General features: G+C 37.7%; 1 protein-coding gene across 1 annotated transcript in view; it reads right to left on the bottom strand.

Annotated features, from left to right (window-relative positions):
• LOC126124775 (derlin-2-like) overlaps window positions 1–19477 on the bottom strand; it is an 83246-nt gene extending 63769 nt beyond the window's left edge. The window contains exons 1-3 of the mRNA XM_049915120.1: window positions 19224–19477; window positions 19075–19140; window positions 6483–6650 (exon numbers count right to left, since the gene is read on the bottom strand). Of these exons, the coding sequence (XP_049771077.1) occupies window positions 6483–6650; window positions 19075–19140; window positions 19224–19316 (327 nt within the window). The 5' untranslated portion in view covers window positions 19317–19477. The remainder of the gene's footprint in view (window positions 1–6482; window positions 6651–19074; window positions 19141–19223) is intronic.
• Window positions 19478–19800: the final 323 nt, after the last annotated feature.

Raw genomic sequence — 19800 nt, 5'->3', positions numbered from 1 at the left:
TTATTCTTAAACAGATTTCTGTCTTATTTCGTATTCTTTGATGTTTCTTTCTAGATATTTCCTCATTTCTGTAATCCACGCTACTGTTGATTTCTTCTTCCAGAAATACAGGAACATCTGTTTTGCAAGTCACTCAGTAGAGGTGTCCAAAACAGATTAATCTTCTTTTAACTACTACTTCTGATTTCCTCCACATTTTTTTTTTTTAGATCTCCCCATTACTTCTCATTTTCCAGCCATCTGTAGTTTGTATTGCACCCCCTATGGCAGAGCTTCACAACATATGTGCTCGCGGAGCAAGCTGTGAACAGCAAGGCGCGAGCACGGAGCAGCGCGAGCACGCTACCCCCACTACTGGACCAGAGCTGAGAGGGGGGAGAGTCACGTGGGGCACACAACAGCTGCCGCCAGTCAATGTAAATCTGCGGCCACCTGCAGGGATATCACTCACGAATTATTACTGCGACAATTGAAACAAATACAGGAGAATGTACACGTGCCACATAATTTTATTAGGTTAGTGTATGCCTCTACATTCGTATTAATTTGTGAACTATTACACAATAAAAGGTGTCACTGAAGTGTGAGATTCTCGGTTATCTTGTACTTTTTGCCCTTTACAATTGTGTCTATGTTCGGAGTACTTGTTCTTGTGCATCGTAGGCACAGCGTGCAGTTTAAATTTTGATCAGACAATGCGTTTCTCAGGCGCGTCTTGTTACATTTCATAGCAGAGAACAGTTGTTCACAAACATACGTGGAACCGAACATTGATATTATTGTAGCTGCCAGTTTGTGCAAACGAGGAAATCTATCCTGAGGAAAGTGTCTGTGGAATTCCAAAATGTTTTTCTTGTTCTGAAATTTGTCTCTGTATTCTCTGTCACACTGCAGATCAATAATTTCTAGTTGCAGCTCAGGATGAATCTCTTCAATATTCGCTGAATATGGAGAGTAGAACAGATCAAAATCACTGTCTAGTGTTGTCAGATCTTGAAAGCGTTGATCAAATTCTTCCTTAAGGGCAACTAAACTATGGGAATAACGTTCACAGTCTTTGTGAACATCTTGCATGGATGATAATTTAGGAAAATGAGCTAGATTTCCTGTTTCCAGCTGACTCACCCAAAGTGTCAATTTCATTTTAAAAGCTCGTATTCGATCTATGAAATGAGTAATTAGCAGATCTTTACGTTGCAATGGAATGTTCAAAGCATTCAGATGGCTAGTTAAATCTGCTAAGAATGCAAGATCACATTTCCATGAAGGCTCTTTCAATTCAGGAACACACATGTTGTTTATTTCCATGAACATATTTATCTCATCTAATAGGCAAAAAAATCGATTTAATAATTCACCACGACTAAGCCAGCGGACCTTGCTGTAATAAGGCAGGCTGCCACACTGGCTTTCTACATCCTCAAGAAAGCTTTTAAATTGCCTGCGTTGTAGCCCATGCTTCCTTATATAATTGATTGTATGAACAACAACACTCATAACATTTTTTAGAGTGATACTCTTTGCACATAAGTTTTCCTGGTGGATCACACAGTAAACGCCCCATATTTCATTTGGCATGGTCAGTTTTTGCATTTTCTCCTTCAACAGTGCAACGAAACCTGATTATTTCCCTGTCTTCGCTGGTGCACCGTCTGTAGACACTGAAACTAAAGAATTCCATGACAATCCTATATTTTCAACACTTTCTTCAATACTACTTAAAATATCACCTCCGGTTGTAGTGTTCTTCATGGCTACTACATCGAGGAGCTCCTCCCTCACCTGAAGATCTCTTTTAACACTTCTAATAAATATGGCAAGCTGCGCTGTTCCAGTGACATCAACACTTTCGTCCAGAGCTATAGAATAAGCCATAAAATCTTTACAGATATTTGCAAGCTTGCTCTGGACGTCGTCTGCCATGTTCTCTTTGCGACGCATAATGGTCGTGTTAGATAATGGCACAATCTGAAACTGTTCAACTTGAGATGGACACAAATGTTCCGCTGCAACTACCAAACATTCTTTTATTAAATCGCCATCAGTGAAGGGGTGCAGGGATTTTGCTAAAAGCAAAGCAATTTTGTAACTCCCTCTGAGAGCTGCCTCAGTTTATTTTTCTTCGTCGTCCAGATCTTCTTCGGATAGCTTTCTTTTAGGTTTAATAACTTCCTGTGCACGATCTAGTCCATCACATTTTCCACTTCCGTAGTCTTTCGCATGGTACGACATATAATGTTGCTGTAAATTAAATTTCCTGAAAGAATTCAGCGTTTTGTGACATACTAAACATTTTGCAACACCATCTTTTTCTGTAAACAGATACAATTCTTCCCAACTGCGAAAGCATGGTTGGGGTTACTCAACGGCGACTTGACATGATTCTTAACCAGCGAAGTGACTGTTAGAGCTGATCGTAGTACTTTAAACGTTACACAATCGTCGCGATTTCAATAGGCAAGCTGCGGCCCTATTCAAACATGCGCACGCATCCCCCCCCCCCTCCCTCCCTACTCCACGACCTTGCACCTGCTCGCGAGAACGTGCCTGAGCAGACGCAAGTACTCGTGCTCAAAACCGGCCAGTTGTTAAGCCCTGCCCTATGGCCTGCTTATAGTTTATTGTCAGGCATTCACAGCCATACAGACATTCTGGCCGTACCATTGGGGTACAGTGTTTTAGTTTTGTTTCTCTAGATATGCATTTCTTGTTATAACTATTCTTTGTCAAACCATATGCTCTCCATTTCGTTAACTCCCACATCTACTGCTAATTTTTCTAGCCCATTCTGTTGTATAATTTCTCCAAGATACTTGAATTTACTTACGCGCTCTATTTTACCTATTTGAGTTTCTATGAATTTTGGTGGAGTTTTTTTGTTTGTCTGTCATGGATTTTGTTTTTCAGCTGAAATTTTGAGACCAAATCTATTTGTTGTTTCTTCTTTATCTGAATAACTGCATCTGGCAGATTTTCTGAAAGTACAGGGTAAGCACAAAGTCTTGCCCTGATTGTAACATTTATTACAGAATAATTGTTTGACATAATAATTTACATTTGATGCCATAACATAGGTTAGTGTTACTAGTTTTTATAAGACCACATACATTAGTAAACCTCAATGTGTGCTCCCTTGGTAGCTTGGAGAATGTTGAGGCGGTATTCCAGTTCCCACCAGGTGCTTCGTAACGTGTTCTGTCACAGTACCCACAGCAGCTTGTATCTAGCCTTCAGTTCGTCGATGTCAGCAACTGGTGTGACAAAGACTATGGCCTTGATATAGCCCCAGAAAAAAATTTTAAGGGGCGTAATGTCTGGAGAGTGAGGTGGCCAGAGTGTTGGACCGTTCCTTCCAATCCACCGATCTGGAAATGTTTCCTCCAGGAAATCATGCACTAACAAATCCCAGTGGGGGAGGGGGGGGGGGGGGATGCTCCATCTTGCTGGAAAATTATCCATGGTTGATATTCTTCTAACTGTGGGGCAAAGAACTGTTGCAAAAAATCTATATAAATGTTAGTGGTAATGGATTTTTCTCCGAAGAAAAATGGTGCAAAAACCTTGTTAGGCATGAGGTCACACCAAACCTTCATTTTTTTCGCTGTAACTGCACCCCATATACAGACATTATGCCTATTTACTACTCCACTGACATGAAAGGTGGATTCATCGGTAAAGCATATGTGATTTAAGTAATCATTAGTGCCATCAATCCTGTTGAGAATATCAGTTGCAAATTCAGCATGTGTCAGCAAATCATTTGGTTGCAAGGCCTGGACGATTTGCACTATGTAAGCATGCAACCTACACCTTTCAGAAGACTCTTCATTACACTTGCTTGAGGTATTTGAAGTTCACGTGATGCTTGACGAGTTTATTTAGACGGACTCCATTGATACGACTGCCTAACATGAATAACAGTTGCATCACTCACACAAGGCCTGCCACTTCGAGGATCTTCAACAGTGTCTATTTTGTTAAACTTTGCATACCATCGCTTTATTGATTTAATGTCAGGAGTGCTACGTCCATAAGAAGCCCGATATTTACGCTGAACACAAATGGGCGATTTCGTTTTGTGAAACCAAAGCACGCATTGCACTTTCTCCAGCTTCGACGCCATTTTGCCAGCAACTAACGTGACCTAACAGACTGCGTTGGCGTTGTGGAGCACTAGCGCCATCTATTGATCACAACAACTAGTAATACTAACCATGTAATGGCACTGAATGTAACTTATTATGTCAAACAGTTAGTCTGTAATAAATTTTTATTATCAGGGCAAGATTTTGTGCTCATCCTGTATTGCAAAATCAGCTGAAAAAGTCCAGTAGTTTCCTTCCTAGAATTATTGACATTCCCATCTAAGAAAATTGAAAAACTTCACTGAAAGGTACTACAGGTAATCTCTTTGACAAGAAATTGTAGGAAACAGGCTTCTTTTTGGTGAAGAAATAGAAAAACATGTTCACCACAAGCTGTTACTGCAAAACGCATGAATTGTGTTAAGAATTGCTGCCGCATCCCTGTATTTGCCCAATTTGGCTCCCAGCAGTTTCTTCTTGATCCCAAACATGGAGAAATAGCTCAAAGGCAAAAAATTTCTGCTCAAGAGATAATGTCATAATTGAGACAGGAGTGTATTTTACAGCACTTGACAATTCCTAGTTTTTGCATGGGTTGAAAAAGTGAGTAGACATTGGGAAAAGTTATATTCCTAAAAAGAAGAACAATATTGATTTTCTTTTAAATATTGTCCTCATTCCTATTTCTTGAACTGCACTCATATACTTCCATTAAAAGCATGAACCATACAAATGCTCATGTCTAGAACTGCTTTCACTGTAAATGTAGCTGAGCATGCTTAAATTCTAATGCTCAAAAGATTTATTTTGAATTAACCGAGTACCCTGCTTTGCCTGAGCATGTCTTTTTTCCAATCTTTTGTTAGTCCATCTCCTCTTCCCCCTATATGTGCCAATCTCATCCTTCCCCCTTGCATCTCTCCTTCTCCTCCTCCCCACTTCTCTCTCCATACTATCACACTCATCCCTATAGGAGGCTGGTGGTTCTTACCACTGCTGTATTTCTTTCTAAATTGTAACTAATTTGTATACCAAATTTGACTGAAATAGTTCAAAGAGTTTAGGATGAGTTTTTACCCATGGCTTTGCTCATGTACACACTTGTCAAATACATTCCACATCTATTTTACATGATTCAAATGTATTTTGCCTATCTATTTTGTGAATTTCACCCTGCAGTTTCGTTTTCAAGCAGCTACATGTTTATGATGTCATATCTTCTGAACTGTGTGTCGTGCAAAGATATATTCTAGGTATGTTCAGCAGCATATGTGGACACTGTGAAACTTGTTGTGAATAGAATTAGTCATAAACAAGTAATAAAGTAAAACATCATACTTGATGCCACAGTTTTTGATGCATTTCAGTACTTGAAGTCATATCTCCTAAACTATGTGTTATATTATGATATATTTTTGTAGGTACATTCCGTGATATATGTGGATACTGTCTGCAAAATATGTTGCAAATAGAATTCGCGGCAAAGACATATTAAATTAAAATGTTACGCTTGCTTCTAACAGATCGCTGTATTTGACGCTGTATCTCCTAAACTATAAGTTGTACAATAATATAATTTTTCTGGTGTATTCAGTGGCACATGTGATGATGATGTTTGGTTTGTGGGGCGCTCAACTGCGTGGTTATCAGCGCCCATACAATTACCCAATCTTTGCTCAGTCCAATTTCGCCACTTTCCTGGATGATGATGAAATGATGAGGACAACACAAACACCCAGTCATCTCGAGGCAGGTGAAAATCCCTGACCCCGCCGGGAATCGAACCCGGGACCCCGTGCTCGGGAAGCGAGAACGCTACCGCGAGACCACGAGCGGCGGACTCAGTGGCACATGTGAATACTGTTTACAAAAAGTGTTGAGTATACTGTTAGTAGTAAAGAAATAATAAATTAAAATGTCATGTTTCATGTGGCAATTTTACTGCATCAAAGCAAAAATCCAGTAAGCAGTGAGCTTTTTTCCTTTCATCATTTTGTGGGTGTTGTCAGTGGCAAACAGTTTCATAAAGGTTTGAAATTATATGTAAGGTTTGTTGCATGTCTCTACGTGCTCTCATTCTCAAATACCGGATGACTAAAGTATGGGTGTATGTGTGTGTTGAGGGTTATGCAAGCTTCATTTTTATCAATCTTACAGAGTAACTTAAGAATGCAACTATGAAGTACTTGTCAGCTACATAAAGAGAGTGAAGAAGCCAGTGACACACAAAGAGCTAGTAGTGTTATCAGTGTGCACACACATTACTTTAGAGAGGTTATCACTTTCACTTTCACTGTAATGTGACACCAACTGCAGTAACAATGTGAGTGTAACAATTTTCATAACAGAAGGTATTGGCCACAAGTTATTATGCATATAAATTTTAACAAAGGATACAATCATCATAAATCCTCCAAATAGGAACATCATAACAAAGTCTGCTGTTCTGCCACGAAATGAGCCTTCCTCCAGCATGCGACAATATCTATACGTAAATATCATGCTGAAGAAAAAATTAAAGCCCACTGTGCCGAAGAACAGGAATGTTGTCACCAGTCGCCAAAGCTGAAACGAAACCAAAATTCAGTAAAAATTAATGGATAACTGCAATGACAATCACTCTACAGGAGATATTAAGTTGTAGTAAAACAGCCAAACAAAGTAAAGCTATGCAAAAACAGGGCTCCAATATAGATCTTTGTTCTGAAAGCCGAAAGTCCTGATGAGTTTAGGCCAATACACTTTTAATACAACAAGAAGTTTACACGACACTAATGACATTAACATCACATTCCATATCAGACTTCAGTACATAATTTTTTTGATAGGAATTGAAGTGAATATTAGTGTTTTAACATGCCATCAACAAACAGAGATCGAGCAAAGCTTGGGCTGGACAGGGAAGGAAACGGAAATGGCTTAGGGATACAATGGAAAAACTAAATCTGGATGGGAATTTAAATCCTGATCCTGCTGAATGTGAATCTGACCTTGATTTTTACTGATAATATTTTTGAAAAAGATTTAACGGCAGAATGAAAATTTTCCAATAATAATGGTAAATTGGCAACAACAGACAAACTAACAGCCAATGGAATACAAAAACATTTCACACTTTATAATCAATGACGACATTCGCAAGCAATGTGGAGTGGGAATGCCATCGCATTGGGATGAACACATATTTAAAGCAGACCCAAGTACAATAACAAAAATAGGTTTCCGCTGAAAGATAATGGTAAATGACCTATTAGGAGACTAAGATAATGTCGGCTAGTTACACACCGTATAGACATCCAGACTGCAGGTCTCCATTTTGATCAAGCATAAGACTGTGCCATGTGGAGACAGAGCATTAAAAGAGAGAGAGCCCTGCTACATCGCAGGGCAAATGATGAGGACCTACCTCAGTCATTTGTTTGTGTTCAGTGAAGACAGTTTTCTTATGGTAATATAATTATGTGGCATTATGAAAATTATTAGACTCACATGATAAAATTTTGAATACAGTCAATATTTGACACCTCCTGTGCAGATTAAAACTGTATGGTGGGGTCCACACATTACGCTGCTAAGTGGAAGATTCATTCCAGGAATAGTTAATATTTATCAATCCACTGTGTTGTGCAGATAGGAAATATCATCCATTGTGGACAATGGAGCAATCATTTGCATCTGCTTCAAAACTGTAACAAGTAATGACAGTTAGCACAGACTCAACTGTATGAGTCTATACTGGAAAGGGACATCCACTTCCAAAGTCCACACTTGTACTTCATATACAGGGTGGAAAATAGAACTAGGAAAATGTGAGGCTGATGTTAGCTGCCCTGCTACAGAAGCAGAAGTAGGAGAAATATGTCAGACTACGTGTCAGTAATAGATATTTAGTAATCGTGGAGCAGTGCAGAGGATGAGTCAGTCATATGTGCATTTTGCAGTTATGGTGACATTGTGACAGGTGTACAACAGCAGTTATAGAGTCACTATCAGATTTCACTCAGCACTCTAATTTCTTTTTTGCATGAAATCAAAGACAGTTCATAATTTTGAAGAGAGGAAAAAAGCATGAGGAATGAACAGTCTGTTTATATCCCTGAAAAAATACAAAAATGACAGCACATTGGTGCTAAGATTTTGTAGTATTCAAGAAAACAGCATCAAATTCAATTTTACTTGTACAAATCTCAAACTCAGTAACAGTGGAATCCTAGTGATAATGTACGATGGCTGGCTGCGTATTTATGAACTGCCTTGTTATGTCAAGGAACATGTAAACTTCAGTCAAGATATCTGGATGTGACATGGAGCCCATATTCACCTTAACACTTCATACCATGCTTTTTTTAACACCAAATGATTTTTTAAAAAACTGTTCAAGGATGCCAGGAAAAAATACTGGAAAAAAACTAAGACATTGTCAATTCTGTTAAAAATATTTGTTTACACTTTGAATTATGCAAAATTGTGTGAAACTTACTGTATTCACTCATAAATTACATTTTGCACTTATGCAAAACCAAGTGAAATTTACGCCATTAATAAATACTAGTGTATATAGTATAAAAACACCAAATGAACAGTTATGATAGAATTAATGATACTACTGAAAATGGTTGGATGGCATATGTCTTCAGATACTATGGAATGAAAGAAAGCAGTTTTTGTCTTTATTTAAACATAAGCCAACATTGCATTTCTCACACATGACAAAGGTATAGCCTTTATAATTAGAGAACATTGTTGTCTTCTCATTTCACACTGGCCAGTATTTGAAGGGTGGCCAGTGATTAAAGGGATCTAATCTTACATGCTTTGGAAGTAACTATGACCCCTCATATTTAAACCTATTGACCTCTGCTGGATCTGTGCTAGATAGTCTGCCTCACCATTTTGCTTCATGACCAATCTGACAAAGAGCTTGAGCCAGTCCATTTCTAAACTATTAAGTTGGTGCATAAGTTTGTAGCACTTTTCCATAAGATTAATAAACACAACAGATACAAATAACAGAAACTTTATTCATTAATAATATATTCCCCTTCACTATCCACAACAATGTGCCAACACTGGTGTAGATTTTCACTTCTGTAACTACAGAAATCACATGGTTTTACCGAGCGAGGTGGCGCAGTGGTTAGACACTGGACTCGCATTCGGGAGGACGACGGTTCAATCCCGCGTCCGGCCATCCTGATTTAGGTTTTCCGTGATTTCCCTAAATCGCTCCAGGCGAATGCCGGGATGGTTCCTTTGAAAGGGCACGGCCGACTTCCTTCCCTAATCCGATGAGACCGAGGACCTCGCTGTCTGGTCTCCTTCCCCAAAACCAACCAACCAACCACATGGTTTTTGGTTTTGAAGTGAAGACCTCATTGAGCCATGTTCAGAGTGCATTTTCATCCAGAAAGGAAGTTCACTGAAGGTTATTCAACAGAGAACATAAAATGTGAAAATCTGAGGGCAAAAAATCAGGTGGATAAGGTCCCTGTAATCATGTTTTTTTGTCAGTCTAGTAGAATGTGGGCAGGCATTATAATGTAGTAGCATTACTTCATGCATTCTTCCTGGTCATTGTTCTCGGACTGTGTCTGCAAGATGTCTCAGCTGTTTACAATAAATTTCAGCAGTGGTGGTTACAAATCAGAGAAGCAATTCATAGTACATAAAAAATGGTTCAAATGGCTCTGAGCACTATCGGACTTAACATCCGAGGTCATCAGTCCCCTAGAACTTAGAACTACTTAAACCTAACTAACCTAAGGACATCACACACATCCACGCCCGAGGCAGGATTCGAACCTGCGACCATAGTGGTCGCGCAGTTCCAGACTGAAGCACTTAGAACTGCTCAGCCACACCGACCGGCATAGTACATCACACCACTGCTGTTCCACCAGGTGCATAACATTATCTATTGTGGATGTGCACTTCTCTTTGTACAGGGAGTTGTTGCTTTGTTTGGGCTCAACCACTCTTTTCTTTTCCTTATGTTGTTTGGGCTCAACCACTCTTTTCTTTTCCTTATGTTTGCATGAAGACACCATTCCTCGTCATCAGTAATGATACAGGACAGGAATGGTCGGTGTTGCAAGCAAGGATGCACACATGGCCACCCACTGATTTTTGTGATTTTGGCTTAGAGCATGCACTATCCATACACTCGATTTTTAACCTTTCCCATTGCATGCAAATGTTGCACAATGGTGGAATGATGGCAGTTCATCACATTTTCCTGTTCTCAAGTACAGTGGCATGGATCATTGTGGATTAATGCATTTAAACAATTTTCATCAAACCCTGAAGGTCTTCCTGAACATGATGGGTCACTACTGTCAAAATGATCCTCCTTAGAACAAAAAACAATTTTCTTTCTGTGCTCTGTCCAATGGCATTATCCCCATAGATGGAGCAAATATTTCTGCCAGCCTCCACTGCTGTCACCCCTTTATTGACCGGAAACAAAAGAATACATTGGTAATGTTCCAATTTCTCCACTTGGCACTCCATTTTCTAGCATCCACAGCTCCATTCACTATTTCCAAATGACAATATGCTAATATAAGCAATGGGAGTGCCAAACTGCAAAACAAAAATGCTACAAACTAAAGCACCACCATAATACTTCTGTTTATTGGCATGTATGCTGCTCTTTTTTTTTCAGTAAGTGGCGTGCTGTAGAGAATCCACAAATTTATTATAATTATTTCAATCAGATGGAAAAATGAACTTAAATATCATCATTTGGGTATAATTATTATATGCCGGTGTTGTTACCTAATAAATCTACATTTCCCATACGTGAGTCGTAAACAGAAACAACGACAGGGCATGGTACTATTCTGTGTTCTCTCTTCTTTCTGTCAAACCCTTTCACTTCAGATTCTGGAAGCTTCCCAACAAAAGTACACAGAAAACAGACAATACTACTGCCTTTATACAAAATGGAGGAAATGTCCACTTTGTCAATGGCAGTAATGTACTCCTCAGAATATCCATGTACTTCTATCTTCCACTTCTTTTCACTTTGAAATTTACAGTCTGGTGTTCTATTCCTCTGGATTATTTTCACACTCTAAATCCTTAGCTTGAATAGGTGTACAGCTAGACTTATAGGGGTATAATAACTGTCAAAATAGATCTTGTTCTTGTCCCTGGGTATTTCCATTACATGACAAATTACACGTTTCCAGATGATCCAATATAATTCAGTTTTTCTGTGTCTTCGGGAGTTTTTCAGAAGCTTGTAGTACCACTATATCAGCGACAAGTTCATTATCATCATCCTCCAAAACATTATTTAAATTACGTATACAACCTCTTGTAGTCTCAGGCTCACTACCATATCAGCAGATTCCCGTCATTTACAGTTAACGTGAATTCTTCACAAGTCAACACTTTATGTGGTTCATTTTCAAACTACAAGACTGACTCCATTACAACAATCAAGCTACCATAAGAAACTAGAAGAAAGCAGAATGAAGGAAACACTAATTTGTTATTGTTTCAGTGTGGGTAGGAGTGTTCCTATGCACTATTGCACATGTGCAAACAAAATTGAGTTGGGTAGCACTTAAAATTTATTAACAGAAAAACATGCTGAACTGAACAGAACACTCTCTAAAGGTTACAGAAGCACTATATATATTTTTTCTGTTCACATCATCTTGCTTGCAACTACCAACACTCACCATTAAAAGAGAGAACTGTGTGCCAGACCCACAATGCTACATGGAGCAACACACACTGTCACTTCATGAGTTCCGTAGCACATTATGGTGGGAAGATACTTTTCAATTACCTTCATAAAACAACATTGCCAATCTGCAAGACAGTTTCCAGCGTTAAACTTCAAGGACAATGACGAAAAGCGAATTGAAACTTTTCTTTGCATACCTGCAAAGTAGTGTAATGAAGGGTTAAATGAATAAGCAGAACATCTGAGACTGGAAACAAAACTCTGCAGCGACATAAAACCATGTGACCTACAGCTATGACGAACAGTTCAAAATACATGTGGCATGCTGTCATAGTTAACACAACAGCAAAAGTCACTGATAAAATTTATTAGTCCAAGATGAAATATTTCAATTGTAGGCTATAAGCAAACACATAACTGGTACCGAAGGTGCAAATTCTCATTGATTATGAGTCAGGTGGTTCAAAGATGAAATTAGTGTAAGGTGTCAGAATGTCAAAGAGGAAGCCACTCTGAACAGAAATTTCTGTGAGAGAACATAAGTGAAATGAGAGGATTTCTCCTCTTATTTTACGACTGGTTTTGATCAATGCAATAATCATCATATATTCTTTCTTTTTTAGTATATACCACATGCTGATCATGATCCTCCACTATGATCATTTGTGTTTATCAGTTTTATTAATTACTTTACATCTTCTGATAGTGCTTACCTTAGCTACAACTTTCCGTTATTTGTATTACAGTTTAGAGGAAGATCGACATCTCTGATGATAATTGCATAGATAAAAACCTGTTATTAAATAAAAGAAAAAAATTTTGCAACTGAAGACAGTTTTGAATTCTACATATTTTTAACAGTGGGTCATTAGGTATTTCACTGTGATTACTGCCTGAATTGTCTAGATGGAGGCCCTCAGTAATGTGATGTATGAAGAAATTGGGCAAGTGAACATCTGAAACGGAACCTCATTCAACTGCATCTGATTTTTTTCACTGATAAGTGTAGTACTTCGCTGACACCTGTGATTGTCATAAAAAAAAGTGGAGGCACGCAGATGGCAATGCTTGTCTCAGGCATGTACTCCAAGGACTACAGCAGGGAAGTGGGTCAGTCATGTTTTGGGCCAGTATTATAGACATGTATCAGATGCGTCTACCTTTGCATGGCTAAGCATAATTTATATATTATATTTTTGATGTTGTGTTCTTTTCTGATGTACGAGGATTGTTCAAAAAATTCCGGGACATTCGTAATTTCGCACCAATGATGTGTTGGAGCGAAATCCCTGCACACGCCTGTGTTTAATGTATAACTGCCAGAAGTTTCATTGTTGTATGTCTGTTAAGTTATTGTTCATTACTATACTGAATAGAATGTTGCATCACACAGATTGTGAATTTCAAGATGGCAGAGTTAGAGGAGCAATGTGCCTACATTAAATTTTGTGTGTAACTCAAGAAAACCTTTACAGGGGCATACCAAATGACATAGGAAGCCTACAGCAATGAGTGCTTAAGCCATACTCGGCACTACAAATTGTTCACATGGTTTAAAAATGGCCAGGCAGAAGTTAAAAGATGACCCTCGTTCAGGATGATCTCCAACGTCTATCAGTTATGCTCATATCAGGAATGTCAACGGAATTGATCATGCCAACTGAAGACTGCCTTTCTGAAAGATTGCAGAAGAATGTAACATTTCAGTGAATCATGTCATGAAATCCACCTTGGAATCCATCATCTTGCTGCCAAGTTCATCTCGTAGTTCAAGTCAACACCAGACAGACCTTTGCCTCGCAATCTGTGAAGAGCTTTCGGATCGCGCAAATGAGAATGAGATGTTCCTTAAGAAAATTGTAACTGGTGATGAGATGTGAGTCTACAGTTATGTTGAGACCAAGGTTCAACCTTCAAAATTGGTTGCAGAACGTTCTCCAAGACCTATAAAATCCTGTAAGGTCAGGTCAAATGTCAAAGTCATGCTGACAGTTTTCTTTGACTTTTAAGGATTAGGTCTCATTAATTCATGCCACAGGTACAATCTGTTACTTGATGGTACTATCGGGACGTGTTGCGATGCTTGCAAGAAAATGTGAGAAACAAAAGCCAGAAATGTGGCGAGAAAATTCATGGCTCTTCCATCATGATAACACGCCCACACATTCAGCCCTGTTGGTGCATAACTATTGCACAAAAAATGAAATCACTGTGCTGCATCACTCTCCATACTCTGCAGACACTTTTTTATTTTCAAAGTTGAAAACCCAATTGAAAAGACAAAGATTTGCAATGACAGATGAGATAAAAGAAAATTCGCAGATGGCGCTTCGTGCGATCCAGCAAGAGGCATACCAAGCCTGCTTCTGGAAGTGGAAATGGCATTGGGAGCAGTGTAGCAATTGTGGAGGAGAATATTTCAAAGCAGACCATGTACAACAAGTAAAAAGTAAGCACAGATAAATTCTGTGGATCAAATTCAAGAATTTTTTGAACAGATGTCGTACATGTGTACCTCTTGCTGTTAAACAAGATTTACTGGATAAAGTTCTTCGACTGAAACCAGCCAAATATTAAAGAAAAATGTAAATGGCAGCTTATAGTGTTACAAAAATTCATTTCTAAGATTATCATGCTTGCTTGAATTCTTTAAGCCATTACTAATAGAATACCAAGGGGTCAACTAAGCTTACTGTTACACAATGTTGAATTTGTCCCATAACGCAATAATGATGTGGTGTGTGAAATCATCTGTGTGTAACAGTAAGAGAGTAGAACACTGACAAAATTTATTTTGCATCTACATTAGTTTTTTGAACGTAAGTTGCAACGACAGAATGACATCTAGTTTGGTTGAAAGGTGACAGTTTAGTTAACATCTTGCAATGCCTCCAAACACGTTACTTATGATAAATCTCAAAGCAGAGGGTACATAAGCTGCAGTGAATACTATGCCATAAGCAATACCACAGGCACTGAGATTGGAAAGAGATGAACTATATATAGTTAAAGGGAACTGAGATTTTCCTTTCATAAGTACTTTATATAGAGTGCAACACAACTGTGAAGTTTCTCAATATGTTAAATGTTTTGGTAAAATTTTACGTATGTCAGCGGCAGTGCAGTATGGCAATATTGGTGTCATTCAGAAATTCTTTTATTTATAAATACTGGCTGGCTATCTGTTAGACTTTTAATGCTATATGGCACCATAATTCACTCCTTTCTGTGCCAAAATCAGATTTAACACAAAATAGTAAAGATCATCCTTTCCTCTAGTGTTGTAACTATGCACTTCGCTATTATTTTTGAATCATGATAGGTTATTAACAAGAAATTTCATAAGTGAATATATGTATTGGAAGGTATTGTGAATATCCACAATTCCTTAAAAATGACTGCAAGGTGATCTTGGGTGGGCTGCAGCTATTATTTTGATCACACACTTTTGTGCAAAGAATACCTTTTCTCTTAGTAATGAATTACTCCAAAATATTATGCCATGTGAAAGCAATGAATGAAAACAGGCATAGTAGGGTAATTTAACGATATGTTTATCACCAATATTTTCAATAACACTAACAGCATAAGTAGCTGAACCTAACCATTTCAGCTGATCATCAATGTGTTTCTTCCAATTCAGTTTCTAATCAGTGCAAACAACCAGAAATTTTGAATATTCTGCCTCAGAAATTTTGAATATTCTGCCTTAGCAACAGACTTCTGTTCAAAGTCTTCATTTATCAATGGTGTTACGTCATTTACTGTACAGAACTGTATATACTGCATTTTCTCAAATATCAGTGAGAGTCCATTAGCAGAGGACCACTTAATAATTTTCTGAAAGACATTATTTACAATTTCCTCAGCTACTCTTGTTTGTTGGGTGTGATTACTACACTCCTACCATCAGCAAAAAGAACTAACTTTGTATCTTCATGAATAGAGAGTGACAAGTCAGTAATATACATTAAGAACAATAAGGGACCCGAGACTGAACCCTGTGGGACACCATTCTTGATACCTCCCCAGATACAGGACTCTACTGATTTTTGCAGACTAATCTGTAATGTAATTTCACCCTTTTGTATTCTTCTAGTTAAATATGAATTAAACCATTTGAGCACTGTCCCACTCATACCACAATAGTGCAGCTTATCTGGAAGAATTTCATGATTGAGAGATAACAAAATACCCCAATTGGTAATATTCAGTTATTCAGAGCATTACTATTTGATCAGTGAAAGCATATATAGCATTTCCTGTTCAAAAGCCCTTCTGAAAACCAAACTGACACTTTGTTAGTACCATACTTCATTTTTACAAATATGTGAAGCTACTCTTGAACACATTAATTTTTCAAGAATTTTGAATAAAGCTGTTAGAAGTGAAATTGGGCAGTAGTTGTTAGCATCAGACCTATCCCCTTTTTATGCAATGGTTTAACAATGGTGTCTGCCCAGAAAAATAACCTGTTTCAGTGAGCTACTACATATGTGGCTGAGAATCCGACTTATCTGTTGGGAATAAGCTTTTGGTACTTTGCTGGAAATGTCATCAATTCCCGTGAGCTTTTACTTTTGAGTGAATTGACTATTTTACTAATTTCAGTAGGAGAGGTGGGTTGAATTTCAATTTTTTCAAATTGGATCAGTATTGCCTCTTCTATATAGAGCCTTGCATTTCCTAATGAATAGAGGGATCCTATTATGTCTACAACACTTAAAAAATATATAACCTTTTCACTGAGTTTAAAAAGAAAAAAAGAAAAGAAAACAACAACACAGTCTTACTGTGCTCTCAGTTGCCCTGTTTCCCTTTTAACAATATTCCTAATTGTTTTAATTTTTAAATATCAGAGGTGCAAATCTCAGACATAATGCACACACTTCTGAACTTCTTAATAACTTTTCTTAATAAAGTGCAGTAGTTTTTATAATGTTTGACTGTATCTGGACCATTACTTCTTCTAGTTATAAGATACAAGTACCTTTTCTGTTTGCAAGATATTTTTATTCCTTTAGTAAACTATGGCTTTTCAGATGGTTTCTTACAATAATGTTTCATTGTTTTGTTAGGGAAACAGTTATACTCACAGAGGTATCAATAAATATGTTAAATTATAAATTAGGCACAAGTTCCCAGTACAACTCATTTAAGTCTCACTGTTGCATGACACCCGTAATATTTGCAGCTGTTAAATTGTTAACTGAACACACTTTTTTTGGAGGATTGATTTGCATTACTGTATGGAGTTATGTCATTTACTGTAACTAGCTGTGAATCATAATCACACAGACCATTCTTAATAGAAAATGTTTTTATTTGATTAAATTTATCTTGGTCTATAAAAACATTATCAGTGTGCTCCTTTCCTGTACTACCCGAGTAGGAAAAATCAATAACTAATGTCAATTTGAAAGCACCAAGTAATAATTCAAGGTCAAGCTTCTAATAGACTCTTTCTGAAAATCTACATTGAAGTCCCCATAAACAATAATTTGTTTCCCACTGTCTCACAGATTGCATGACAAAGCATCTAAGCTTTTCAAAATTAGCTGAAAATTTCCCAATGGAATTGATACACAGCTACAATTATCAAAATGTCATTATTTAGTTTAAGCTCACACCTGCATGCTTCTACGCGTTTGGTCTTTAAATATGTCTGCTAGTTCTGTATATGTGTGGATGGATATGTGTGTGTGTGCGAGTGTATACCCGTCCCTTTTTCCCCCTAAGGTAAGTCTTTCCGCTCCCGGGACTGGAATGACTCCTTACCCTCTCCCTTAAAACCCACATCCTTTCGTCTTTCCCTCTCCTTCCCTCTTTCCTGATGAGGCAACAGTTTGTTGCGAAAGCTTGAATTTTATGTGTATGTTTGTGTTCGTGTGTGTGTCTGTCGACCTGCCAGCACTTTCATTTGGTAAGTCACATCATCTTTGTTTTTAGGTATATTTTTCCTACGTGGAATGTTTCCTTCTACGCGTTGATCTACACAAAATATTTTAGTTTCTAAATTTTTCAAACTATGATAAGTTTTAACATATACTCTCCATAGTGTCTCTACTTACATGTGCTAAGAGCTTATATCCACCTTCATTTAGATCTTTTCCATATCAGTGACTATTTGATGTTCAGATAGGCATAGTATATCTATGGTACCCTCAATTTCTAAATCTTCTAAACACACAAGAAGTGCATATAATTTGTTTTTTTAATTGCTTTATATTCTGGTGCAATATACTGACATTTTTCCACTGTACTTTTATGAGAATCATGTGATATTTTACATCTCTAGTACCTCCCCATCTGAGCTTCTCATTAAGCTTAATTTCATTCAGTCTTGAGTAACAGCCTAAAAAATGAGGTACTCCGAAGAATTTCAGTGCCCCCCTCCCCTCAACCCCCAACAGATTTTGCTATCATCTGGCCAATTTACCTTGTCCGCTCATTAAATTAATTATCCTAAAAGTGAACATCTCATAAAAAAACATTTGCATTAATATAAATGTCACATAATTCCCAGCATTCAATGCTATTACTAACATGAGTACGCTACACCCCCACTGTCATAAGTAAAATTTAACCCACATTTTTTGATAGTTGGCAATCACAATATTAAGTCATTTCACTGTCTTGCACTTACAGTAAATTTACCCCAGAGAACCCCCTCTTTGCAGATTCATGGAGTATAATTATTAATGGAATGCATAAAAAGTCTTGACAGTTCACATACACCTTAAACACTCTCCCCTTTATTTTATGTCTAGGCTATAACCACTGTAGAACAAAATTATTTTTGAATTCTGTAATTTGAGATGCACGTTGTATTTCAAATGCCAATGACCAGGTCAACCATTTCTTTAAATTTCTCCTTACATCCCAGTGTTACAGTGACAGCAACCAGCAATAATAATAATAATAATAATAACTCACAAATGAAGTTTTCCTTCCAGAAGCATTTGTTTGTGAAATAGTATTTTATGTTGGATATTATGTGGAAAAGCTAGATTTCTAATGTACAAAACGACTTCAGGGTTAACCCAATAAATCATAAACAGTAGTTCTCATATAAATAAGAGTTCTCATCTAGAAATATCTATTATCAGATACACAAAATACAATGAATAAAAAAACAGCAGTGACACACATTCTGAACTGCATCAACAGTGCAATTAGGTGCAAATATTTGCTTACACAACGGAGCCTGAAAACTACTCCCAAATATACAAATAGTGAAACTTCCCACCAGGAAAAGGTATTATGGGGTACTTCATATTTTGTACATACCTGATATTGCTCCATTATCAGTATTGGGTTGAAATAAAGTTGGAACGGTGACACCAGATCCAGATGCTGAAAGGAAAGCCCATTGTCCGTCAGTCATTGAACATAAATTACATCCTCGATGAATCAACAATGAAAACGATTGTACTTACAACAGCCAAAGTTGTAATCACACAGGCCGTTGTGTACGCCCTGGTCACAACTGGCATCTGCATGTATTCTTGTAGGAATGTTTGGTATGCCATGGTTACATTGATCAATGGACGTTATAGATGCATTGTTTACGCTACGAAGCCTACTACCTCACAACCACGTACATTGTCTATATCACTTCATCGTAACACCATCAGCTGACATCATATACAACTAATTTTGTATGGACTCAAGGCAGCCAACCATGCTGGGCAATCTAATCACGTCGCGAGTGCCTGCCGACATTGCATTTAGGTTGGCTTACCTGAAATGCGGACACGTCAGTCGTATTTTATTTCAACGATATAAAATCGCTCCAAGAAGCTCTGCTAAATCATAGATTACATTTTACGATATTAAATGAGTGAAGCGACGATGGTACTAAATTAATTATTGTTTACTGAAAGAAGAACCGTTTCTATTTTATTTCGTTAATGCTACTTCGTACGCGTCTATATTTTGTTTTACGGCAGCTGAAAGTACGTAATTTACCACCCAAAGCAAGTTAGATGTCCTCAGGCTGCAACGAAGTATTTT

Source organism: Schistocerca cancellata, unplaced genomic scaffold (assembly GCF_023864275.1).
Source record: "Schistocerca cancellata isolate TAMUIC-IGC-003103 unplaced genomic scaffold, iqSchCanc2.1 HiC_scaffold_426, whole genome shotgun sequence".
NCBI lineage: Eukaryota > Metazoa > Arthropoda > Insecta > Orthoptera > Acrididae > Schistocerca > Schistocerca cancellata.
The sequence above is the reverse complement of the archived record's forward strand: the minus strand, read 5'-3'. Positions and strand labels throughout refer to the sequence as shown.